Source organism: Telmatherina bonti, assembly GCF_933228915.1.
Source record: "Telmatherina bonti genome assembly, chromosome: 17".
Lineage (NCBI taxonomy): Eukaryota > Metazoa > Chordata > Actinopteri > Atheriniformes > Telmatherinidae > Telmatherina > Telmatherina bonti.
In genome coordinates, this window is record NC_136615.1 from 27,251,188 (window position 1) to 27,278,516 (window position 27,329).

General features: G+C 37.7%; 1 protein-coding gene across 1 annotated transcript in view; it reads left to right on the top strand.

Moving 5' to 3' along the window:
• The window catches only part of vav2 (vav 2 guanine nucleotide exchange factor), a gene marked incomplete at both ends in the record, with an annotated part of 239,622 nt that overhangs the window by 160,232 nt on the left and 52,061 nt on the right, over positions 1-27,329 (top strand). Inside the window, 2 exons of the mRNA XM_079256778.1 lie at positions 3,099-3,157; positions 13,859-13,927. Of these exons, the coding sequence (XP_079112904.1) occupies positions 3,099-3,157; positions 13,859-13,927 (128 nt within the window). The remainder of the gene's footprint in view (positions 1-3,098; positions 3,158-13,858; positions 13,928-27,329) is intronic.

Here is a 27,329-nt window from a genome sequence, read left to right on the forward strand (position 1 = left end):
TTCTCACCCTGCTTAGCAAAAAAAAAAAAAAAAAAAAAAGCCCTGTCAGGTTTCACAGCATAGAGATGTAAATGAATATAATCTCAACACTTTCTGCAACTGATTAACACAAGAACCCCTTGTATAAAGAGAGGTAAAGGTTTTGGTCAACGGCACTTGAGCAGAAGTGCTCCATAGCTCTTCTTTTCATGGCAGCCATTAACACAAACTCAACCGGAATGATAAATACCACTGACGTAGAGCTGCCGTGTTGTGTGTTTAGAGAAGAGGGAGTTGTGGGTGACACACCTGCCTGGGAAGAGAGAGGTTGAGATAACAATTTTCTCCTCACTGACGGGGAGACATCTGGCATCGCCATGGCGTTGCAAGCCGAAGCACGCCCAGGAGTGGGTAATGAGGCATAGGAGACAGGGTTGTGTTTCGTCAAATGGGTGTGCATGTATGTGTGTGTGTGTGTGTGTGTGTGTGTGTGTGTGTGTGTGTGTGTGTGTGTGTGTGTGTGTGTGTGTGTGTGTGTGTGTGTGTGTGTGTGGTTTTTTTTGGGGGGGGGGGGGGGGTGATTCCCTCGCCTTTCCTAAATTAGCCTGTGAGCACGCCATCTGCAGTACTCAACCATAAACTCACTTGAGTGTGTCTTGTAAGCAGGATTGAAGTGAAACAGGAACACATTTAACCTTTTTGTGCTAAAAACTGATTGCGGTTTTTTCGTGAGGAAATTACTCAGAAGGCAGAGAGGGCTGTGGCCGCTGGGATCGTGCACCTTCCAACAAATCTAATCCAGTCTTCTGCATTTTTAAGAAAGTCATCCAGATCGCTATCAAAGTTTTAACAGCTCCTTCTTTAGTCATGAAATTCTGCCTTTTAGCTTTGTGTAAAAGACAAAGTAATAGAAGGTCAAACAGGGATCATCAGATGCAGAAGTGCTGTAAATGCACGATGAAACTCAAGTGGCACACGCTCCCAATCCACATTTTTGAATGTCACGATTAACATTCCTGACTTCTTTATGCATAGGCAGGGTTGTATGTGAAGCTACATATACTTGGAAGGGGTTGCTAAGAGACAAACAACTCATGTCCCCCCTCAGAGAACATGTGGAGCTGCAAAGAGCATCTTAGCTTTGAGCGTCTTACTATCAGGAACAGTTTGAGAATGGCTCCGTCTCTGTGGGGGATATTTCCTGTTGTGGACTTGTTTTTATCTTCTTGTTGCTTTTTGTATCAATTTAAAGTGTTAGTCAGTTGTAATTTTCTGAATATGTTTATTAAGTGTCAATTATATTTTAGATTAAGAGCCAAAAATCTTTGCTCTGCATGTAAATGATAAATGGAAAGTCTCCAAGGTGTTTAAATTAATATAGTTTGCAAATGAAGAGGACAAGTTCTACTTGAGGGACAGTTTCAAACAAGCGAGATTGTGGTTTGGCAAAAATTCAGTTTAAATTAAAATAAGTGTTTTATTATTATTATCATCATTATTATTATAGTTATTAGTATTAGTAGTAGAAGTATTAGTAGTTGTAGTAGTAGTAGTAGTAGATTTAGTAGTCGCTTTAGTATGAGTCAGTATGGAAAAGGATGGGATTTACAAAGATTTGGCTTCCTTTCACTCCATATAAACAAGGCCATTTCTTTGTTGTTGTTTTTTTTTTCTTTCTTCTTTTCTTTCCTGATGTTCAAGTAATCTGTCAAATCAGTTCAAATTGAAACAAAAGAAATATGATGCTGTTTGGAAACCAAAGTACAGCAGTGAAGCTCTGTCTTTGGCTGATAGGAAATTACGTTTTATAAAACGTCCAGTTTGTTTGACAAGTTCAGTATGAAACTTTTTTTTTTTCTTTAACTCGTCCAGCATTGAAGCAAGCAGGATGATGATCTGGTTGCTGTTTCCAAATCGTACAGAGTCTAGCCGACTATGAAGAGTGAATGTACCCTTTGACTCTTCATAGCCCCTGATGACCAACTCAGGGGGATGGTCATCCTAACAACCCCCCAGGTGAGTCACAACTCGCCAACATCATAAACTCTGAACTGTGCAATCACCCTGGTGTAACCCTGGTGTACATCAGTGGATGTTGCTGTTGAGTAAAGTAACTGCTCTGTCACACTCTGGTTCAGACCAAAGAATCAAACTCTGGTCCACTTGAAAACCATGCTTGAACACCGGTGTGGTTCAGTTACAGTTTGGAAAAACAACAGATCATCCAAGCAAAGGTATGCTGCTCATGCCAGACAGCTTCATATAAGTTTGAAACCCCCCAGACTGCATAAATTTATTGTGTATTTTTAGTGAATGAGCCGGCTGAAGGTCCACCCCAGTTTCTTCTTCCACTTGCTTTTATCCTCTCCGTCAGTGGTTGTTTCTGGAAATATCGCCCCCTAGTGAGCAATTGTATAACATTGTCTAAGTGGTTTGAATAATGTTCAGTGTAAAAAAAACCAAACTAAATGTAGGTACATCAAGGATCTGTTGGCATCCCCCACAAAATCAAACCGAGTCTCCCAGGCTAGCCTGCTGTGAATATACGCTAAGACACCAGTAACATCTCCCACTGTTCTCATCAGAATTCAAGACGGTCCTTTGGATGATAATGAAACATATTTGAAACTGAACCAGTAGAGCTGATTTTAGCTACATTGAAAGAAGAAAATGCTTTTGCATTTTGATCTCTGGAACTGAACAAATCAACAATTTTTGTTCAGAGCTCAAGTTTTTTTTCTCTTAAAGGCCTTTTGGTCCAGAAAACTTCTGTTCAATGGTTATTTTCTCTTTTCCATATCATTCTGTAAACCCTAGAGATGGTTGTGTGTGAAACTCCCAGCAGATCAGCAGTTTCTGAAATAACTAGACCAGTTTGTCAACCACCAATGACCATTGTTTAATTCAAAATCACCTAAAAAATAACCTTTTCTCCCCCATTTGTGATGCTCTGCTTGAACTTCAGCAAGTCATCTCGACCATTGCTACCATGCAGTTGACTGATAGCTACTGTTTAAACAAGCAGTTGCACAAGTGTACTTAATAAAGTGGATGTGAATGTATTTCTAATAACTTTGTAAATATATATTGACTGACAGTAAAATATTTGTTTGTTTCAGGTCATCTCTGCTCTGTCGAGGATCTCCCACCACAGCATCGCACAAATCAAGGGCATCAGGTATGACTCACTCATTCATCCCTCCGGCTGCAAATAAACCCTCCAGAATATCGGCAGCAGAGAGAAACCATTTGGATGAAATTATTCCACTTTTTCTTTCTGAGCCGGTATTGAAATGGATGATGCTATTTAAAAATGCTTCTCGTTTAAAAGCCAATTTACATTTCAGGCAATTAGATGCAGCTTTTAGCCAAGACTATCTTGCAGAGCAAGATAATCCTCAACACATTTCCATCCGTCTCTCAAACAGCAGTTTGTCATTCTGAGTCAGAAAACTTCATTGTATGCAAGGATGGCCATTTCATAGAAATAGTGAGACTGAGTAGTCTTTCATGCTTTTTTTTAAAAAATTTATTTTTTTATTTTTTTATTAGAGCTGCAATGGGCGTCTGATCTTTCTTTTATTTGCTCAGTTTGCTTGGAGCTTGGTGGCTTGTAGGTGCCACATTAAAAACCATTTTATCTGTCTGAGTAATAAGCTGGTGGTGTGCACCCATTAGGAGCCATGCCAGGAAATGAAAAGAGAAAAAACAAAAAGCAAGAAAGAAGGAGCAGGTCCCTTGTTATTAATAAAGACAAACACAACCTGCTGAGAGCTGGTTTATCCCTGCCTGTCTGTACTGACCTCAAAATCAGTGCTCATTTGTCAGAAAACATTCTATTGCTACCATATATAAGTGTAAACAAACAACTTAGCATACAATAAAAACAAGTTGCAAAGTTTGAAGCGTATTGTTTATGGTTCTTGAAGTGGACACTGGAAAAAACCAGCTGCATACTTCAGCTTTATTTATACTTGTGTGTTTATTATTCAGCCTCAGATGCATTTTCCCAGAGATGTAAGAGTACATTGTGACCACGTTGACTATGATTTGTGCGCTTGTATGCAGGGTAAACAAATCGATACTCCTTGTATACCAAGCATATTGATTTACCATGAGTACACGGTGCAATGTCGTCATATCATTTTCACAGTTCTGCCAGTCACTGAGACTTTTAATGGTTCCAACTTCTTCCCCGTTGAGTTGAATTTCAGTAAAAGTGACTGCTGTTCACATTTATTATCTGCAACATGGGCTACCCACATCCTCATTTTAATATCTAATATAGCCTTCAGTTATTTTCTGTCTCTTACTGTTCCCACTCCGGACTTTGCAGATACTCAGAGGAGCATAGAACAAAAACAAATCCATGACCACAAACAGCGTGATCCAGCAGGCCAGTTATGCAACATGCATGTTCGCTGACCCCACTTAGCCTCCTTAAAAACTATTATTAAGGCAAAATCAGCTGCATTCAAAGACACAGTGTTTTAAAGACACATTCCCATCAACAAACCCCTGATGGAGCTTCATTGTTTTCTCAAAATAATAATAAAAAAAAAAAGGGAGCGAAAGCAATCGACTAGTGATTAAAAGACTTGGTTGGGTTTTAGCCATTTCATCAGACGACTTGTGATGAACTGATCTTTAAGATAGTTTAGACTAAACTCTCCATTTTTCTGTTGAAGAAAATAGGCAGTTGATAGACTAATTCATTTGAACCAGGTGTGTTGGAGCAGGGAAACCTCTCCATTTGCCGTTGAGGACCAGAGTTGAAGAGCCTTGCATTAGATGAGACTTGTTCAGAAGATGTTTTTCAGCTCCTCAGGGTGAAGCTTCAGACAGTAAATGAATCTGTATGCACAGATATTATATCAAACCAACTGTTGAGCTTTAATAAGGACCCTGACGTTCCTCAGTTTGTTAAACCTTTTCTGTATAATCAGACCATGTAGTTTGCACACTTTTTAGTTCTTAGAAATAAATGCATCATTTTATCATGTCATATTATGTGGATAATATTGGATGTAGATATACATTTATATATGGATTGGTATAGAACATGCTGCTCCTGAATGAGGTTGTATTTTAATGTCAAAGAATTTGCGGTTTTAACCAAAAATCTGCTTCTTTCCATCTTTTTCTTGTATATTCCTGTCTCCTTGTGTGTGTCATGAGCTGACCTCATGTTTCTCACAGCTCATCTACAGTGAGTCAGTGTGTGTCATCCTCTGTCTTGTTTTTCAGACCCTTCCTCTTTCCCCATCGCTTATCTTTGCTGTCTTAAGCAGACCCCACTTTAACCCTGAACCTCTGTCCTGTCTTTATTTCTGCTGTTTCATGTGTTCAAACATCAGCTGTGCAAGGAAGTTCATCTTGTTGTAGTGTTTTCAGTGGATTAAGAATCAAGATCACAAGAACTCCCACAGTATAATTACAAATTTTAAATTTGTTGTTTAAAAAAGATGACATTTTCAACATTTAAAAAAGGCTTTGCTTATTTAAGTTTATTACATCATCCACGAACTTTGTTCTTGGGCTTGAGACCACATGAACAAGAATAAAAATCTCTTTAGCCTTGTCCATTCATACTCCACGAGAAGCTTCGCCTGCAATGGGGCAGGGAGGACTGCAGGCAATGATGTCTGCTTTTATATTCGATGGAACTTGTTATTTAATATTTAATTAGAAACTTTATCTGCGGCAGGACCAGTTTTGCATGCGGCTGGGTTTGTGTGTTTAAATGCCACATGTTGTAAAAATGTTCATACTTTCTCACCCCCTTGATCAGCTTTTTTACCAAAACAACCTGTTTTACCTGCATCAGGAAAACTGCAGAAACAGCAACTTTCCACTTCATGCTTTTCCATGGTAACTATGCCCACTTCATATGTCCAACCAATCACACAATACTTCTCATAGCCCCACAAGAAGAAAGTGGAACTGTCGTCAGCCATGTCTGCAAGACCTCAGGACCCCAAGAACAACAAAAAAGTTCTCACTTTGGCCCTGGGATGCCAAAACAATTGCAACCTTTACTGTTCATAGTTCATAGTGTATTTGATTACTTTCGCTTATATAGACACACTGAGTGTATGAAACTAAATAAGTTACCTTCCACTTTTTCCTCCATTCGCCCTCATGGGTTGCAAAGATTTTACTTGCACCATATTAAAATCCGAACTTGACAGGAACTTGTCGAGAGAAGCTGATTTTCGGCAAGTGGGTGCTTCGTCACAACTGTGAAGATAATCCACCGAAAATAACTTTATCCTCCTTATTTACGAAAAATACTGACAAATCTGCAGCCTTACTTATAGAGGAGGATGACCCAAGCTAGCCAAGCTCTAGCTGTTGCTTCGTTGCTTTTACATGTGCTCCGAGCTTCTGTTCATGGCACTCTTCGTGCACAAATCGTGCACTCTCAGAAGGTTTGAGGAGAGAGGGACAAAAGGCAGCTGTGTTTGATGGACATATCCTCCTCTATTCGTTTAGAATGGGCAAGTTAAAACAATTGAAGGGTGTATTTCAGTCCTGTCCATTCCACAGGTGACTAAATTTTTATTTTTTTCTTGGAGCCTTCAATTAATTGGCGGCTACTGGGGTGTGAAAGGGATGTTAAGCAATATAGAAAAAGAAAACGCTGCTGGAAAACATCTTCTACCCTGCCTTTAATCATCAAAAGGTTTCTTCCTCCACATGCATTATATGATTTTAGAGCTTTGCACATCATTCCAAAGATGAACTGGGTTGTACTGCACAAGTGAGCAATCACTGTGTTTATAACCATTATTTGCACTCAACACCAGATTTCCTGTTCACTTAGGTACAGCTCTGCTCCATTGTGACACACAACATCGCTCATTAGTCATCAGTATGCAGTTATCACACTGTGCTTATAGTTTTTGTTATTCACTCAGGCCATATGAATGCATGCAGCACCATCTTTTCTCACAAATATTAATAATATAATTCCGACCTGCAAGAAAAGAAAGGCCGAAAAGCATAACAAGCCTGTGCTTGTGATCCCTAGGCAGAGCAGCTCTATAGACAGGAAAGGTGCAATAAGTGGCAAAGTGCACTCACTCGCTGGAGTTCCAGCGATTTATTGACCCCTGCAGAAACCAAGCCGCGTCCTGGGACATGAAACTCCTTCCGCTGCTGACTATTTGAGCCGCTTTCACGCATAATGGCTATGGCGTTGTGCTGTTCGACAGCAGTTGATCAATGGGAGCAGCTCACTGTGACATTGTACAGCACACAAGTGTCAACAATTTACACCAGGACAGCGTGCAGGCACAGTCCCAAACAGATGGTGGAGTGTTTTACTGTTATGCAGTCAATCTCAAAAGAAAAAGATTGGAAGGTACAGTACATGTGGAGTGGAAAAAATCTCTGATCGTGTCATGAGTTTTCTAAAGACTGACTGATTTAAGATATTTTCAGTTTGTGATACTCTGATGTGGATGATTATCAATACAAACTGTACATCTTGTAACAAAACCATGTAATGTTTGGCTATGTCAAGGTTAGAACCCTTATATACACATATATATGCTGTTTCATGGAGCTGTCATTTTAAACCAGCCCTGAAAATCCTGAAAAATAAATAAAGTTTTAATAAGAATAAAACTGATTTCATTTAAAAAAAAACAAAAAAAAAAAAAACACCCAAAACAAAACCAAAACCTGTTTAACAGTCTAACTCCACAACTTAATAAAACAAAGTTCTCTGTTATAGAATCCAGTTGAAGGAAAGCACAAATGCAGAATCTGTAGCTCATAATCAAAAATACTTTATGCACTAACTAAGAAAAACTGCCTTTTTGACTTGATTTAAATAAGTTGGTTCTTAAAATACATAATGAAAACAAATGGCTAGTAGACCCTTGCAGTAACAACTGAAATCTGGTACTGAATAAAGAATAACCTGGTGTACTTATAAATAATCATCCTCCACCTGATTATTTGTAATCAGGTGGAGGATGATTACAAATAAGGTGCAGGTGCAGTAAGTCAAAAGTTAATACACTGAATACCTCAGAAAATAACAGGACAAAATAAAACAGGAAGAAAAATGACAACATAAACTGAACAAGAATAGGAAATCTTTGAGGGAAAAAAAGATAATATACCAAATAAGAAAACTGAAAACAATAATAAAATAAGAAAACCCAACCTGAACAAAAAAACTTTAACTTAAAGCCTCAGAACAGGAAGCAGAATAAAACTAGAAATAAACAACTGTTTGTATAACAAGAATTAAATCAAACTAACAACAAATCTGATAAGACCAAGTCAAACACTGATGTTTAATAAAACAAAAGTCCATCAAGCAAGAAAGAACACAAAAACTTATACCAAACCCATTTTCCAGAGCCAAGTTGACTGAAATGAAGAGAAAAGCAGTGGCTAGCTAAAGCTAACTGAACACAGTCTTAACGACTACTAGCTAGAATGAAGTATGAGAATATCAAATTGAATTTTAAAAGACTCAAATCTAAACCCAACAAAACAAGCTGACTCTAACAGATCTTTAATTGTTTGACATTGTTTAATTTAAAGCAAGTCTCTGAAATTGTTTTTTTAAATCAAGTAGGAGGGGTAATTGACATGTTTTGGATTTAATTAATTTGCAGACATCAGAAAGCCTGTTGTGATGTAAAATTCCTTTCAATTCATGAGACATTAATTAAAATAATAAAACATATAGATTTACCACAATCACTTTCACATGAAATCACTACAAAGCAAAGCTAAAGCTAATGGGACAAAGCAAAAGCTAACAGGACAAATCTAAAGCGGATGAGACAAAGCTAAATCTGATGGAACAAAACTAAAGATAATGGAACTAAGCTAAAGCTGATGGAACAAAGCTAAAGCTAATTGGACAAAGCTAAAGCTGATGGAACGAAGCTAAAACTGATAGGACAAAGCTAAAGGTAACCATGCAAAGCTAATTTGACACATTACTAATGAAAGAAACCAACAAAGCAAAGTATAACATGTATAACTGTTGGGCTAACGCAAGTGGAGAGCTAAACAAAACAAAATCCATAGACTGTAACAGTTCTCAGTCTTTAAATGTGTATGAAGCAGTTGTTGTCTAAAATGAACAGTTTATTTATTAAATTGGAATATGATCCAATATTCAGGAGGAAACTATTAACTATTTGTCGATATCAGAAATTCCACAACACATTCACAATTGGGTCTCTTAAAATGACTCCCAATTTGATGGTATGAGACAATGCTGATTCACAAAATTAGCTAAAATAATTCTTATGTTTGAGTTTTATCAAACATTTAAATGAAAAACAATACAATCTTTTAGCAAAACTTTTTATATTGAGGTTTTACGTGTTCACATTATTAAAAGGAAACTGAAAGTACATTTTCTTTTTGCAGAAATTTAAGCAGGATATAAAAAAAAAAACCTGACTCATTTAAGTCTCAACATATATTTCAGTACTTCTACCACCCAACTTTAGCACAATTGCCCACCTTTAGATATGGGAATTTTCCCCCCACAGATCAAATTAGAAGTTATGTTTGATAGGAAATACCGTTTGTCAATAAGCATGTTAGATAAATGATTACTGAATCAGTGCTTGGTGCTATTTTCTATTTGGATTGATGCTCTTGGGTCATTAAGCATTGAATTGATGAAGTTTGATGTTATTACACCCATGATTGGACTGGAAATTTTAGATGGAGGTATGAAAGAACAGAGTTGGACTAAAAAAAACTATTTGTCTGCAGATGAAAAAAAAAAAAAAAAGCAGCTATAAGTATTTCTTGAGCTAGCGTAAGGTAACATTTGTAGTATATACTGGAATGATGCAAGGTGGGCATATCTAGAAAGCATGACAAAGTCAGTTATAATGAAATTAAACAAGATGCATCATTACTGACATCAGTGTTGGGGAATGGCCAGAATTATAATTACACAGGCTTTTGCTGAATAAAAATCCTCTGGATTACTACACAGAAATGAAAATAAAAAAAAAACTGCAGAGCAACAATAAATTGCCAAGACACGGCTCACCAGGGGTGTTCTGATGAAATTATGAACAAATGTCAATTATACCTTGTTGCACTATTAAAGGGAATGAAAACCACAGCCCTGGACAGTAGAAATGTGCGCACTGCTTCACAAACTACTATATAATTAGATTTTCCCCGGCGAGACTCCATTAATAACTTAAAATATAAAGCACACTTCATTGGAGGGGGCCATTTGTTGTGGGCGTGTTATTAGACTCTGGGGGAAGCTGCTCCTTCTCTTCATAACTGGAAGGGAGAAGATGAGATAAATCAGATCAGATTTTTCTGTACTTATAATTAGCTTTTGGAAAAAAACAACAAACTTAAATGAGATTTAAAAAAATTATGCGGATAAGAGAATAATGCAGTTAATGTGTCTGTGTGTGTCTGTGTTTTGACTGACCTTTAACTGTGGAGCTGACCATTAGTTAAATTGACAAGTCACTTTTTGCTGACTGCTGTTATTTACATACCATCACACACACACACTAGCAATGATAAAAAGAAGCTCTCTATACTTTTTTTTTTTTTTTAAAGTGCGCAACATTGACGTTTTTCTTCCTACAGGCCACTTCAGTTGCATCTTTAATAGGATGTAGACCACAGGAAAGTGTCTTAGTCATCTGAAGATATCTGGGGATTACCAGTGAAGCTGAGTGCAAACAGAAACCAGAGTGCTTCTGTGAGAGCTTTGAAGGTCTTGTTTGTGACACTAAACCATCCCTGTCGGCTTTCCGCTGATTTCCCCGTCTAGACAGTTGCACATACTGTACATACTTTTTGTCCTTGTTTTTTTTTTTTTTTTTTTTTTTTTTTGTTTTTTCTGGAACTGCTGTGATCTGATTTCCGAATATAGTTAAAAGCAAATTAAGAGCTTGTGTTTATTTCTAAATGGTTTTAGATGACCAAACATAATGTTAAAAAAACAAAGCAAACTTGAGAAATATAGACTTTTGTTGAAAGACTAAAGGATTTTTGTGGCTAAAACACCATCAGATTGAGGCTGCCATGCAAATATATTCCTTTCACTAATGATACACGATAACTGTTTTTCCAAACTTTTTAGATCTTCTTTTTACATACATTCATGTTCTGCAAGATCCTTCATCTGCAGTTTTGTTCAACTTCTCTAAATCAACACTGATTTATATTAAGGACTTGTTTGATCAACTCCTTTGACTTTATTAAAATTCATTTAAGGCATGTTTCATTGGGGTAATATCATTATAAACCTTTAAGGCCTCATACCTCTCCTGCGAACTGCTTTGAGCTATTGAACTGGTAAGGCCTTTGTTCTAGTTAAAGACAAAATAAAATCGTAACAACAAACAAAATAAGCCTGTTTTTCTCTGATGCTTTGACTGAAACAAAACCTGAAAATTTTGTTTCAGCGGATCAGTATTAAGTTTTCTTTAATAAACCTTTAATGTCTGCAAATTAAATTTAAATCAAGTCAAAATAGTAAATTCATTTCCAGAAAACTTTCTGTTGATTGTGATTAAATGTAGCACTTAAGTTAATACTCTATAAACACAATTAACAGAAAAGGGGTGTGTGTGGATGTGTGGGGGGTTGTTTTCATCTCACAAAATAAAAGCACAGTTGGATCACAGGAAATTCTGCTCTTGAAAACAAACTTTACATGTGTAAGTACCAGTTGTTTTAAAACACATATCTTGAATGCAGTGTCCCCTGCTTTACACAATGGGCAGTGTAGTTGGTTGAATGAATGGATTCCAGACATACTCAGAATTCCTATACACTGTGATTGCCTTGGCTACTATAGTCACCTTTTCTGGTTAACAGAGTAAGAACTGGATCTTTTTTTGTTACTTTCAAAGTATATTATCCCTTTGTTTATTTATTTATTTATTATTCACTTCATTGTAGTCTCCATAATACGACTAATAAAATTTGACTCATTTGAACAACGTATCAGTTTTTTATTTAATACCTGTTCTATTGTTCACTTGTACAGCAAGAAATCTCAGACTTTTTGTTCTGGCCTTGTGGACGACTCATTTTTCTTGTGGCAAAAGTAGTAGCTGAAGAACACACTTCGTGGAGCATTGATCCAATGATCATTTTCAGTCTGTTTTTTTTTTTTTTTTTTTTTTCTTCATTAGATGACTTCTGCTGCAGCTGCTCTTTAGAGATGGCTGCAGACTCTTAAGAGTTCCTAGTTCTGGTTGCGCTTTGCCTAATTTTGGCCTTTGTTACCGTTTGTCAGAGCATCTTTTTACCAACAGGTTTCAGGATTTGATGGGGATTTCAGGAACTGTATGAAAACTGCAAATGTCGTACTTTTTAACAGCAAATTAAAGCTATGTATGAATTAGAATATTACGCAAGACTCCTAACCTTTTATGAGGAGTCCCTTCAGGTCACGTTTTAGCTATATACTCTAATCCTTGGACAGATCATAAGCCAGCCAAATTTAATGTGATATGAGATTTTTATCAACGTTATCCAGATGTACTGTTTGCTGAAAGACCCTGAGACTGAGACTATTGAGATTATTGATTTTACAGGCTTAAAATACGTATGAATGTGATTTGGTCCCATTGGTTTAACTGACGCAAAAAAACTTTGTAGTTGCTCTAACTCAACAGGTTTGTAGGTTGCAGTCTTTGGGTGTATCATCACTGTTACCAGAATAAGCTGCTTTCAGATAAAATTTTTTTAAAAAAACCACACAGTTCAGAAGCCAAAAATGTTGCTATTTGACTCGTTATGCTGACAAGAATCATGTTTAGAAACTCCAGATGTTTGAAAACTCAGTTGAACAGATAGTGGAAATCTTGCTTTTCACTGGTGATCATCAGCTTCCTCCCACACTCCCTCTGCTCCCCATCTCTTCATTAAGCAATGCTTGATGTATTCGGGATGTGCCTTGCAGGGATGTTTAATGTCGGAGTTTGTCAGATCAAACAGTATCGTTGCACAGGTTATGACCTCATTGATTTTAATAGCCGATTTTAATTGTGCACGGCATCAAGCTATTAGGCTTTAATTTGTAGCAATCATAATTATATCTGGTGGGGGGGGGCACAGTTGGCCATAGTAAAACTAATGCCGCACTTCTGATATATTGCTTTCAGAGAATTGATACTTTGTTTTTAAATAGAATAGAGAAAAGAATCCTCACTGTTTAGCGAGCTAATTCATCAGTCATTCATTGTCCCCCCCCCCAGCCCCCTCAGGAGTTGTTTGTTGACACAGTGTGGGCGGCAATGAAAAATTTAGGAAGAGAATCAGCATGAATCTTTCTGATTACTATTTAGTGAGCTGACATGACGACTTTTATTCATGTTCTCAGTTTGTCTTACATTCCTCGTATATGTTTAATGCCGGCGGTGAAGGCCACACTCTGCAGCAGAAATATTACAGCTCCAAACTTGGTCATTTTATTTTTTTTATCATGTACTTCTTTACTGTTTTCCTCTAGAAAACTGAGCAAACCTCGACGGGGTTTGGGTGACACCTGCCTGCCTGTCTAATAAAAAAAAAACAAAACAAAAAAAAAAAACTGTTTTCTCACCTCAATTCCTTCGAAAGTTGGTTGTGGAAAGATGGCAGCTCCTTATCTGTCATTCACAGCGTTCAGATGTGTTTTGACATGGTTGTTGGTGACTGATGGGGTCCCTCTGTTGAATGCATCCTGCTGCTTTACTGCAGAAGTGATAAAACTCAGAATGACAAGAAGACAGATAGAATACAAAGTTTCCGATCGGCTATTCTTCTACCTGGGATGGACGCTGTGGTGTGTGCTGTGATAAATTGTTTTGTAACCCTCTCTCTCTCTCTGTTTGTGTTTTTCTGTGTGTACCAGGCCTTTTCCATCTGAGGACACAGCTCTCAATGAGGATGATGTGTACCGCAGCCTGGAGGAGTTGGCAGAGTAAGTGTGCATTCTACCAAAAACACCCACACAGGCTGGTTTTTATCACCGAGGGGGGCATTGCATCACTCCTCTGGAGGCCTCCCCCAAACCTTAACCATATGCATTCTGCAGCTTCAGCCTCTTCTTTCAGAATTATAATCTTTAAAGTCGGAAATGAAATAGAAGAGCTCAGTTATCTTAGTTGCTATGTGCTCATTTTTATCTACATTGTCTGTTGCCACAAAACACTCAAACTGAAAAATCCAGGGTAATTTATGATTTCATAATCTTAAAAGATCTAAAATCTTTTTTTTTTGCAAAAAGACTTTGTTAGTTGCATTTTACATGTAGCAGGGTTCCTCTCCAGTGATGCTGAATGTGTTTTGTTTGATGTAGCATAAATGTAGGCAGATAAACTGGGAACTCATGAAGAACATCTGGAGTTTCATTGCGTGTATTTAACATATCTTGGAATATTTTGAAGCGAACTGTGATTGCCACTTCTTCCAGTATCTGCTAATTGTTTAATTACATAAACATGAAACCCTCTGTCACTCTGCCTGTTGCCATGGTGACTCGGGTATCTTTGGATTTGGGCCTGGCTGTATCTCCTCCTGCCTCGATAGTATGCTTCCTGCTGTTGGTGAATGTTAGTTGGGCTTTGCTGTGAGTGAAAGAGAGTTGTATGCCCTCAGGGCAGCAACAGTGATGACAGCAGCTGCTTGACTCAGATTAATGGAAAATAACTAGTTAACTGCTCTGAAAAGGGTGTCATTTATCACAGAAAGATAAAAAGAAGGACTGTAATGGATAGACAGAAGAGCCTGCAAGCTGCAGATGTATGCCCACTGGTTACATTGTGATGTTATACAGCGGATGCTGCAGGATGGAGAATAGCAGCTGCAGCCAAGCAGGCTAATTCTGGATTAGAGACCAAACATGTGACCTTGCAAGCTGAAAGCATGGGTCTTGTGAAAAAAAATTAAAAAAGAGAATTCTTTTGGGCCTTTTTCCATTTTCTTTTTTTTTTTATATTACTCATGTTTGAATGTAGAAAAAAAAAGAAGAATCTTTTAAAGCTAATAAACTGTTAACACTGTCTTCTCAGGGTCTCTTAAATCTGAACTCAGCCTGTGTGTAAGTCTACTGTCTACCAAAGCTTGAATTAATAAAAGTGAATTAAAAAGTTTAAAACAGTATCAAACTACCCCTCTATTTTGTCTTTGGTGCTGATGTTTTTTTGTTTTTTTTGTTTTTTTTACCAGTGTCCACTGATGATGGCCAGGATGCTGTCAAACTCTAGTTGACTCCTACAAAAGCATGATTTGCCAACAAAAGACAGATCTTGAGCTTGTCTTTCTAAAATCAATGTTAGTGGCTCATTCAGTAATATGGTTGTTAACAATGTAGTTTTCTTGATGTGATCAACCTAATAAACTTCATCACTGGCTAATGTTTCTGAATTACACCACAAGCTGAATGAGCTACACCAGAAAGTAGTTTTGCAGTCATCTCGCAGCTTTTTTAAGCCTTGTGGTCATTGTTGGAGTGCTGGACAGCTTCTTAGTGAAGCTCCACAAGCTGGCAGCTCATGGAAGTGGTTTGTAAGATTTTCAAAAAGCTTTGGAATCAGTTACAGGGAAATTAGAACAACCCGCAGGCCGAAAACGCTCCAAAACAGACCAAACATTTCTGTGATACCTCAGTGTCCCTAAAGTACTCCAACTTTTCAATGATGCTTTTTTTTCTTGTTTTTTTTCACTGTACATCTGAATTAAAGAAAAACATATCTATTATCAGGCACTTGCTATCAGCTGTAGGGTTAGCTAGCTAAATGATTACATAGCATCCCCTAAATGATTAATTAGCATCCCCCTAATGTCATGACAACAAGTAGTGATGTTGTTGTTTTCTCTCAAACGAAAGACGTTAGAAATTGTTTAAGCCTCTCTAGTAGGCTCATCCCTCCGGTGAGCATGTCAACCAATATCAGTCCTTTTGAATGTATGTAGATCACTGGCATAGTGCAGTAATGTAAAACGGACGTGTAGCATTCTGCCTTTTGTGTATGTGATTTCTTATGTAGAAATGGACTGCACATGCGCAAACACACATCGTACAAGGCAGTATAAGACTGTGCCTATACGGCCTCAACCCTGCAGCGCAGTGGCAGGATGTGCAGCTTCTTTGCCTGGCCAGGAGGAGGTGCTGTTGAGTAATTTTTATTGAGCTACGAAAAGCCCTAAATGCCATCAGTTTTAAACCGATAGGTACTACAGGTTATAGGCAATCGTCATCTGAAGTTTATATTAAAGATAATAATCATAAAAGAAACTGAAGCTATATGAACTAATTACTAAAATGGAATGATTACATTTATTTCTTTCTGCCTTCGTAGTCACTGACTACCCTGCCTGTACACTATTGTCTATTGTGTGCTTAAAATATTCAAAATAATGTTTAATTTTCGATTTACTTTTCACAGTATGAGAAATCAGGCCTCTGTCATATATGAATGTAAAAGTAGGAAAGAGTCCAGTGTATGCAATGAGTGCTTGTATCCATGGCAACAAGTGTCATTGAGCCCTGCAGCTATCACAGTATATGCATGTGAAGTGAGCAATGTAGGTTAGGATGCTTGCTATCTTCAATAAGATTGTCATAGCAACCTTTGACATCCAAAATCTCTAGTCTCTCATGATTGATATTAACCTCTGTAACCATGGCAGCAATTTCACCGAGCCAGAACGTCGACTTCATTTGTTTCTCTAAAACAGTCACAGTTGTTGCAGCACTGTGCTCAACGTTTAACCTATAGGTGCAGAGGGCAGGGTCCTGTTAAATTACTCATGCTGCTCTGCAGTATGGCTGCTCTTGACCTTCCACAAGGAGCATTTTTTTTCACCAATAAGCCGACACATAATTGATTCATCAGCAGGTCCTGCTCCTAATGCACTTGGACACACTTAGCACATAGGTCACGCTAGCAATAACTCTGCTCTCAAAGACTTATTAATTAGCTTGAAATATTGATGCTTTTATGATTTATGATGGGTGCATGACTGAACTGCAAGAGTGAGGTTGAGGACAATGATTATCTTTCCACAGACATAATAGTCGTGTTTTATGGATATAGAACCATTCTTTTTGCCTGAGGTAGAAAATAGTGCTATGACAGGACATGTGGTCTCATAAAAACAACAGCATGTAAGAAATAAAATTTAAAAAAAGCATTATTGTCCTCACAAATACTGAGCATGAAAATATACAGCTGTGTGAAAGGGTGTAACAGCTTTTTTATTGCAAAAACTATGAATCTACTTGATTGAAATTGGATCATTAAGTTCAAATTCATGGGGACAGAAACATCAAGTGCTTGATTACTAAGTCTACAAAAATGGACTTTGACAAATCGCTTTTAGGAGCGAGATTATGGGAGCAGATTGGATGTTAGATCACAGCGGCCCGTATTCTGGGACTGAATAAATAGATGAATTTAATAGGAGTTAGTATTATGCACAAGTGCTTGCATCCCTGCTTTGCTTCTGTCTTGGTAGAGGCTGCAGGGTCATCAGCTGGAGCCATCTTTCACTGATGTTTTGCCCCCCTACCCAGTCCATGTCCCAATGGAGGAGTAGTGGCTAAATGGGGTTATCTCCCTGCCACCCTTCTGTATTAACTGGGTTGCTTCCCTAATTATTTTCTCTCCTCTGAAGCCACAACCAGTAGCTTGCCTTTTTGGCCTCCTCTGCCAGCTATTTTGTGGTCTTCTTTAGCTTTACCCTGGTTGTTCTTGCCGTCCTCAACCTCCACTGGATGACTTGTTGCTACCCAACATGCTTCCCTACTCTCTGCTGCCAGCTTGGTATACTTGTGTCATGTGACCTCTTTCGCTGCTTATATCCTTCCTCCTAAGGGACTGTGATGCAGTCTGATCTGAGGGAGGTCTCTGGGATTTCTGGTGGGAAGACAAGCTGTGTGGCATGGTTGACCCTCATCTTTCATGTCTTTCAAGGAGCAAGCCTCTTGCTAATTTTTGTGGATTTTCCCACAAAGTGTTTTGTGTTTGCTGGTCTGCTGAAAATAAACCATGTCTCAGCCTTTACTCCAGGTTTAACTCAATCTAAGATATTAGACCTGTGAAATTACTAAAAAAAAATTATATTTTTTTCTGTTTTGGACTCTTTTTGATCATCAGAACGTCCCTCCCTGTTGTATCTTCCTTTTATTTTAAACATGGACAAATGAGGCAGACACACTCCTTTCTGTGGTTATTAGCCTGTGTCTTTAGTGGATAAAGCCCAGCTTAATGATAATACGGTTAAAAACACATTTTCCTATTAGATTTTGTATTACCTTCTTTTTTTTAACTTTATGAATCCCAGTTGGTAAATTGGGCACTGCATTTGACCCATCTCTAGATGTACTAGAGAGCAGTGGGCTGCTGTGTTTCAGCTCAAAAGTCCATAGTGTTTAACCTCTTTTGGCTTGCCGGGGACTCAAAATCTGGTTCTTCAGGCTTAAGCCCACCTCGGTAACTAGACTAATAATTAGCCCTATGTGACTGTTCTGCATCCAGGCACTTGTCTGGATGCAGGAAGTGTGTTTTGAAATGGCATTTTGCTTGACTGAGTATCATTTTAAAGGTTAAATAGAAGTCCTTTCGGTAGTTGGAGGATTTCCATATTTACAATTTTATGTCAGAAGAACTCATGTCAGGTAGATTGAGGCCTTAAGCTGTCATTATGAGTTGACATGGAAATGCTTGCCGAAAATATTTGGCCTAGCTACTCTGTTGTAGGTGCAAGCATGAATATGGGAAGCGCTCGTATCTAAGTCTGCATCTAATTGAGGATTCACAGGTTAATATGGTAAACATGGTCCATACTTCCTCCTGGCATTCGGTTGTCAAGTCTTCCCTTTCCATAAGTTAATTTTATCATCTCCTCTCTATATCGCCATTAGCTACCCCAATGCCACAAACCTAGGGGAAACACTGCTCTCCATCTGGAATGACTCCATCCTGGACTTGACAAAGCATGAAATGGGATGGCTCGGGCACAGTTGCCAGCAGACTTCTTCCTTTGCAAAAGGCACACATAGATTTCCATTCCGAACCATATGCTGTCACAAGCTCTTTGCATCACTCTTCTGAAGTTTATTTTGCTGCATTGAGCCCTTGGGCAGATTGACAAGAAAAGTCAGTAGCTTGTAAGATGACGGAACTCACTTTAGTAGTTCATTTTAGCCTAAATGTATGAAGCCAAATGACAACCAAGAATAAAATATTATATAGATAGAGACTGGTATTAGAAACATCTTGGTATTCTTTGATAATACCTTTTTTAACTTTTAGGATTCTGGATGATGATCTGAAGCTCCTTAATGATTTTCAATGTTTATTTCTACCAAACTTTTCCAATATGACTGAACTGCATTTGTCCTGTTGTGAACACATGACATTACATGACATAGTTGCTTTTTTCATCTTGCTGCACCATGTTGGACAGGGATCCAATGACGTGAAGCTTTCTTTTTTCCACCGCAGCACTATAATAGCAGTAGCATCCCCTAATTTTGTCTGTCATGACAACAAGACGCGTTATTCCTTGATCGAGCAGGTACTCTCATGCGACCTGACTGGTCACAGTTAGTGGACTGCATTGAAAGGGAACTTAAGCAAAAATTATTTATTTATTTTCTCATTGTCCTGTCTAGTGTTATGGCAGGCAGACTGATGCCCTTGCTGCCTTGTTGCAAACAAATTTCCTTTGGCAGGGTGCAAGGCCTTGTGTATAAAGGGCTCTCCTAGATACTTCTGTATTTTTCTTTAGGTTTTTATTTCTCTATACCTGATTTATTTTTAATGCTAAACCTGACTGAGGGGACAAAAAGAGGCTTAGAGTGAAGAGAAGAGAAAAGGAGAGGGTACAGAGAAGAAAAGCAGAAAGTAGCTTCAATTTCATTACGCTAAAATTGCACAAAACCTAAATGTCACAGCATAAAGTGGTCATGGAAACACCTGTTTAAAAAAAAAGAAAAGAAATACTGCTTAAATGTTTTTACACTTTTGTGTCGATGTTGGCTGAGGTTCCAGAGGTATAATGGAAACGCTTGTTTCCCATTTATCTGTCAACAAAGGTGTCATACGGGGTCATGTGACCAGTTCATTTCAAGTAAAGATGACTTCTGGATGACTTCTTTCATGTTCTGATGAGGAGAGTGGTGACAGCAGTCGTCCCAACCAAAATTGCAGCTCCAAAACAAAATAGTTTTTATCTCCACCCTCCTCAAAATAGAGTTTCACAGGAAGATACTTGATTATAATTGTGGCTCAATATCATTAAATGAATACCAGTGCAAACTGAAATTGTACTTCGTAGGCATTTGAGAAATATTGCCATTATTTAGTCAAAAACTGTAAAGGAAACACAGCTACAAAAGATACAAATTAACTGCATTAAAAACCCAAACTGAGAAGAAACCAAGCTTCTCTTTAAACAAACTTAACACAAACATTCACTGTTCTCTGAAAGAAGACAAAGCAGAGAACCATCAGGAGCACCCGCAGGAAGACAAACTAAAAAGAACGTGAACAATAACACATGCAACCAGCATATAACCACATGCAGGACAAGACAGTAACGATAAAAGCATACATGATAGTGAAAGAGACTGTGAATGTATGTGTGAAGTTAAAATCATGCTAAAGATTTGTCTTCATACTGAAGCTCCTGTTGAGGAAGTCACCTCAACACCAGCTTTCTAGTGTTCATAGTTTCACAGTCAGTCTTCAGACTCTGTCTAGGGATTAATTTGAAAAAGATATTTCCTTTTTCTGCATAAACATACATCTGATTATGTTGATGCTTAATCCAAAAACAACTCATTCAGATTATATTCTTTTAACATGACTAAAGCATTTGGAAAGTGTTGTCTGAAAAACGCGACTCCATCTTTGTTTTTAGTTTTTCTAGTAGTTTCTTTCCTCCATACATTTATTATGACTACTTGTTTTACTATTTAATTACTATTATTACTATTGCTATTACTATCTAATATCTTGTGTTAGGTCTCCTGGATGTGAAAATGTCATTGCACCCTAAAGACATAAAACTGTGGTATTCTCAACGATTTTCAAAAATTGTAAAAAAAAATAAATAAATAAAATAAATTATACAAATCTGTCTGAATAAAAAGAAAATACAGTCTCGATGTCAAGAAAACTAGTGACAAGATAAGCCATCCTATTAAAAAGGAAATTTTAATACAGTGTTGATAAGACACATTTGATATCATCTTGATTTAATCTTATTTCATCATCAAAACATAATTAAATCAAGATTATGCTCCATGGAAAGTTTTTACAGTTCATTAACTCCTATTTTGCTTGTTCTCATTAACAAAAGAACAAAGTCGAGACAGAAAGGTGATTTAATCTGATAGCAATGTACTTTTTTTTAGTAATCTGTTGATATTACAATAACATCATTATCCAAATGCTTTCGAAGCTCAGCCTTGCAGAATGAGATGCACAGACATTTCTTCCCGATGATGCATTTTTGCTGTGTGGTCTTGCTGTTTACATCACAATCCTGATGTCACATCTGTTGCACTTTTAAAAAAAGATCTAATGTTTTGTGATACTGGTGATGCAGATATATGGACTCAACACATCATAAATTTGTGGTTTTTAAATTAATGTTTTGTCACCCTGTTAAAAAATTCTGCCTGAAAAGCTCAACTTTGTGATCCTGTACAAAAAAAATTGATGAGTATTAAAAAGATTTATATCCATGAAGGCAAAAAAGGTGCTTTTCAAACAAATGTTTACAGATATGAATTTGAAAAACTGTCAGTTTTTAGTTTTCTTTTTCTTTTTTTTTCTTGTTCTTATTGTTACACTTTTATCTGATATTGTAGCAACAAATCATACTGTTCAATCAGAGAAGTGAAAGCTTCCTGCCCTCCATCAATGCAACAAGTTCTCATCATGATAATGACATTCTAACATCTCATTAAATTCACTTAGTTATCTGAATAGAATATTTATTTTGGGAAAACTGTGGTTATACTTTAGCAATAGGACCTAACCATCAACTGTCAGGACTAAACCTCCAATGTTTTCTTCTGAATAGTAAAATCCACCTGTGTCGGTTTAAACTAGTGTAAGCACTGGCCAATTTGCCAGTAAGCACAAATGTTCTGATACTTTACCACAGAACCTGTGTTAGAAGCAGAAACACATCTGTGTGGTTCTTGGTGGTTCTGGAAGAAACAGATGGAGTGAAGCTGGAAGCTGTATCATGCCAGCTTTTCTAAGCTTTGTCTGTTTTCCACTCCAACACTATTACAGGTTATTCCTTGTTAAAGCAGGTAATCTCATGCTACCTGACCAATCACACTTAGAAAACTGCATTGAAAGGGAACTTTCAATGTAAAAGTACTTACAGAGGTTCACAATTACACAGTGGTGAGAGCGAGAAGTGGCTCTGGTACACCCAAACACCCATGAGGGGTTAACCACTGACGGGCTAACAGCTCCCTATGAACAACCATTAGGAGGGAGAAATCCCCCAAAACCAAGCAACATAGGTATGGCTGTGGTACTCGCAGACTAGTTAAATGTAATCAAATGACCGCCGACCAACAACCAAGGAAAGGCGACACTGCCGGTTTGCTGACAGATAATCTGCAACACCTGCTGTTCCAGGGAGCCAGACCATAATTATTCTTGTTTTGTCATTTTCTCTTTAGATTTTTTCTTTACTTTTATAATTGAATAAGTTACTGCAATTTATTTATAGAGAGGAACGCAATTATTTCAAATAAAAATAAGTCAATTTATTGTGTAAAAAATTTGCTAGCAAACTAAAAATGTAAAAATAAGAAACTTCATGTAAATGAATTGTGATTTATGCAGTGTGAACAGTAATAAAATAAATTAGAACATGATGATATTTCATGTTTTGTTTTTCTAAATGACATCCAGAGACCAAAATAATCTTAAAGGGAAAAGCGTGAGTTTCTCTCTTAAGTGGGACATTAGAGTTATCTATAATATTTCACAAAAAAATAATAAATCATAACTCATCCAGGTTACAGGTATAGTTGCGACTTTATTTTTCTGTAAAATCTACCTCTGTTTGAGACCCTGCAGCAGTGCTCTCTGATTGGACAGCTTGATTTGTCACCATCCAATCGGATAGATGTGTAAAGATCTGTTACTTGAGTGTTGCACACCCTTTCTTCCATGAACAGATGTTTGTCATTTCCTTTACAAATACAAACCATTTTACACCTCATGAACACTTTCCTACACATTCACAAAGCTGAAATCCTCTTTCGCAGGTTGACAAAACTTCATTCACTTTAAAAAATAATTTGCAAACAGTCATTTACAACCAAAAAAATCTATTTGACTGTATTAAGCATCTGTAAGTTAGCCCAATATGATGAGTCATTCATAATTTCTTCTCTTTGCTCATGTAGTCCTATCATCATGGGCCGGGGGTACAGACGATGCCTATTGCGTGCAGACACATAGGACACCTTCTGGCCTGTCGCTGTGTTATCAGACAGAAAATTAGGCCTAATTCATTAGGCCTTAGGTCCTCCACTTGGACTCTCTTTCCCGTTGGTTCTTGTAGCTGAGAAGTGCACATCTACACACCCAAACGCATACACATAAATACATCTGAGTTATTTATTAATGTCAACCAAAGCCCAAAGAAATAAAATGAGTATGGATGATGGTGATGCAGTCCTACATCACCGTCTAGAAATAAATCCCTCCGTTTGGTTTATCTCTTCAACTACATCCACAAACACAGCCACTGGAAGTTCATTTTCCATCCTGACTGATTTATTAGATATGTTAATACAGATTTAGCATCTGATCTGTCACAACAATCACACAGCAACTCTGATGATGTCAGGAACATTTTAGGAAACAACAGTCCTGTTTTAATCATAGTTTATTATGTTAGCTAATTAATTTACAAGAATTATGTATTATTTCAGTCTTTTTTAAAAATCTAATTCATTATACAAAATATTATGAACCATGTATCTGGATTTCCTTTCATTGATAATGTTTTTTATAATTTTTTTTCGTGTTTTTTTTTTTAAATGTTTTAGCAAGTGGGCAATTTTTAAATTTGAGTGTGAATATTTTCACACGCTTTCAGATCATATCCTGACATGATCTGGAAGACTTGTGACCATGTTCTTGAACCATCCTGTATGATGAGCCACACTGAAGGGAGGCATCTGACATGCCTCCAACTAACCAGCATAACATTCACAAGATGCAGCAAGATTTGTAAACCAGCTCTGTTCTATATACCGCTGGCACAGAAAGTGCTTTGGAAACAAAGTTTGAACTGATTAGCAACCACATTAACATGTATTTATTTTATATTTTAGATGTTACCTCATGTCCTCTCTTTCTATTCCTCATGTTCCATCTGTGGGAATAGCAGTCTACCGTTATTAATATTGTCGCCTGCTTACAGTGATGTACCAAGTGATTTTTGTAAAGTTGTTCTAAAAATACATAGGATTGATTTCTTGCAGATATCAGGTTGTTTTTGTGCTTTTACAAAAACCTTGAAATAAAATAGCTCAGGCCGTTATTTGAGGATGACAATATGATGTTTGTCGCTCTAAAACAAAATGTCTAGGAATTTTGCAGAAATATTTTCTTTCTAAACTCAAAGCCTGTTTTTGCTATTATGGTCCACGTTGTGTTTGGTTTTCTGATCTAGTGCGGCTTTAAAGGTTGTAGCATATTATCATTAACGTTAACCTGGGATCCAGTGTCGGAGCGACAGTGGGTGTTTTAATTATTAATTCGCTGTGTCCTTAGACAAGCGGACGATCTCGGGGCACCACCCAGCCCTAAATTTGTTATACGGTCAGGTAGGGAATTCCGTAATATGACAATGATATTTGTCTAATAACAGATAACCATCAGTCTCAAAGTATGCTTACTGTAAGTTCTCGTCAGAGGGAACAAATCACTTCCTTAAAGATTGATCCCGCTACCACGGCTTCTTAAAATATAACACACTTTATTAAAAACCACGCCGGTTAAAATCATCAGGCACAAATGAAATTAATAATTTAAACCAGAAATAGCGTCAGCAAGCATCAAATACTGAATTAGCCAAGATGAGAGAGAGGGAGAGTGAGAGATCGAGCGACAGAGAGAGTATGGAAGCTCGAGCCGAGCCAACCACAAAAATGTAAAATAAAATTATTAAAGGTAAAGTTGTGTAAGCAGCTTACATAACTTACACAACTAGGAAGGTTGGAAAGATGGCAAGTCTAATGAAGTTAACTAGTCCTATGTCAGGGTAGACTATCAGGCGGATACTGGGGGAATGGATTTATAAAGGGCAGCTTCTGCTAAGACACCAGCTGGATCGGAGACAGTGGAATAATGGGTCGGCCTTACTTCAGTGCCTTGGTGGTCGAGAACCCGAACCTTGGGTCCAGTGGGCAAGGATTCAGTGGTCGTCCTGATACTTGTCCAAAGGGGACCTCCACAGAAGTCAGGAGCTCGCCTGACTTCTGTGGACGCCTGGTTCGACGTCTGAAGCTAGACCCAACTCCGATTAGAATCCATGGGTCACGAGTGCCGGCAGAGTCCTGGGATCAGCTGGAGCAGTAACGTTCTGGTCGTCCGTGCGTTACTGGTCACAGTCTTTTTGGGCTGGGAGAGCAGCTTCGATGGCGTTCCAGAACAAAAATTGTTCAGCCAGAATTGGATGAGTTTTCTGGTGTTAAGCAGGAGCGAGATTACGTACTTAATAAAAACGAACATGACGCCAGATGGACAAAAACACGACTAAAGCAAACATCAAACGAAAACGAAAAGAAAAAACAAGAGAGAAACAAAAGAAAACGAGAGAGAAAAAAAACAAGAGCAGGAAAAAAGACAAAAAGGAAGATAAGAGGACAAAAAAAGACAAAAGAGGGCGAGTTCCGGGAAGACCCGCAGTTAAATTTGCCGACGCTCTGGGGCGGACTTTAGATTATCCAATCAGAGCGCAGGGGTCCGGACATGGGGTCTGAAGGTTTGGTCAAAATAGTAAGTTCTTGGGGAATTAAACTTAACATTTTTCCAACTTCAAAACATGTCGATAAAATCCATTTGTAGATGAGAAGAAGTATGAATGATCCTTATAAACATGAACCTTAAAACAGTTTTGCTGCTATCAAAAGGGGAAAAGGTTTGTTAACAGGTACCAGACATTTCATCAAGACATTTCAATACACTTCATCAATGATTTTCACTTTCCATGGACCTGGTGGGTCAAGAAATCATTTCCACACAAGTTCTTACTTTGAGTCAGAGTCGTTAATAACAACAGCATATAATGTTAATCACGGTGTATTTAATCAGCCTGAAATGCCTATCTCAACCTGTTCGAGGGTGTCTGCTAGATGGCGCCCTTGCTCCATCCAAGGAATCACAGAAATGAACTAACTTGCTAACTTCTGTGGATTTCACATCTGAAAAACGGTTAAAGTCTTGGATTCATTTAGAAAGGAAGAAGAGTCCATTTATCCAGGTGTGCTGAGGATACATCCAGTTTTTTATACTGTTTAGAATTCAGAGCTTAAAGGTTCTGCTCTGGAATTTGGTCTTGTGTGCTGTGGATACAAAGGGACCTTACCAGGGTCCAACTTCAAAAGGGTGCCACAGTCTGTCTGTGTAGACATTTCCTACCAGGAACAAGATAAAACCAGCAGGGTTCTTGGTTTAAAGTGGAGGTCTGTTAACCCGGATTAAGATGGATCTGATTTTTAGGGCTTTCATTGAGCTCTGTTTTGGAGATGTGTGGATGGACCTCCTCAGACAAGAACTTTGTGAATATCTGATTCGGGGGTTAACTCGGCCTTGGTAGGTTGCTACAAGGTTATTAGACATTAATAATAAACTTTTTTATTTTAATAGTCGACTAATCTGTAAATAAATTATTAGATTATTTCTGTCACACCCACCATCAGTTGACACAGCTTTTTACCTCAGTCTCTTCATTTGCATCACGACTGTCCCCGATTCCCAATCAGTCACAACATAATGTCCTCTCGTAAGTTCAAAGAATGACTCCTGAACCAGTTGAATATTGAATTTAAGCTTAACAGCTTACTACTAATTTATTTTGAAACAAGTAAAATATTTTAACATCTCAATTTTCCTAGAATTGCATTGACATGATTATTTGCATCTAGAAAAGTTTGTTGTGAAAGTAAACAAGGGCCAGAATACTTAAAAAAAAAATTCCTGAATCTAAACGGTGATCCGGATCACCACCAAAATTAAATCACTTCTTCCTTTTTCACATTTCCAACAACTCCTGAAAATTTCATGTAAATCTATCCATAACCTTTTGAGTTATCTAAAAAA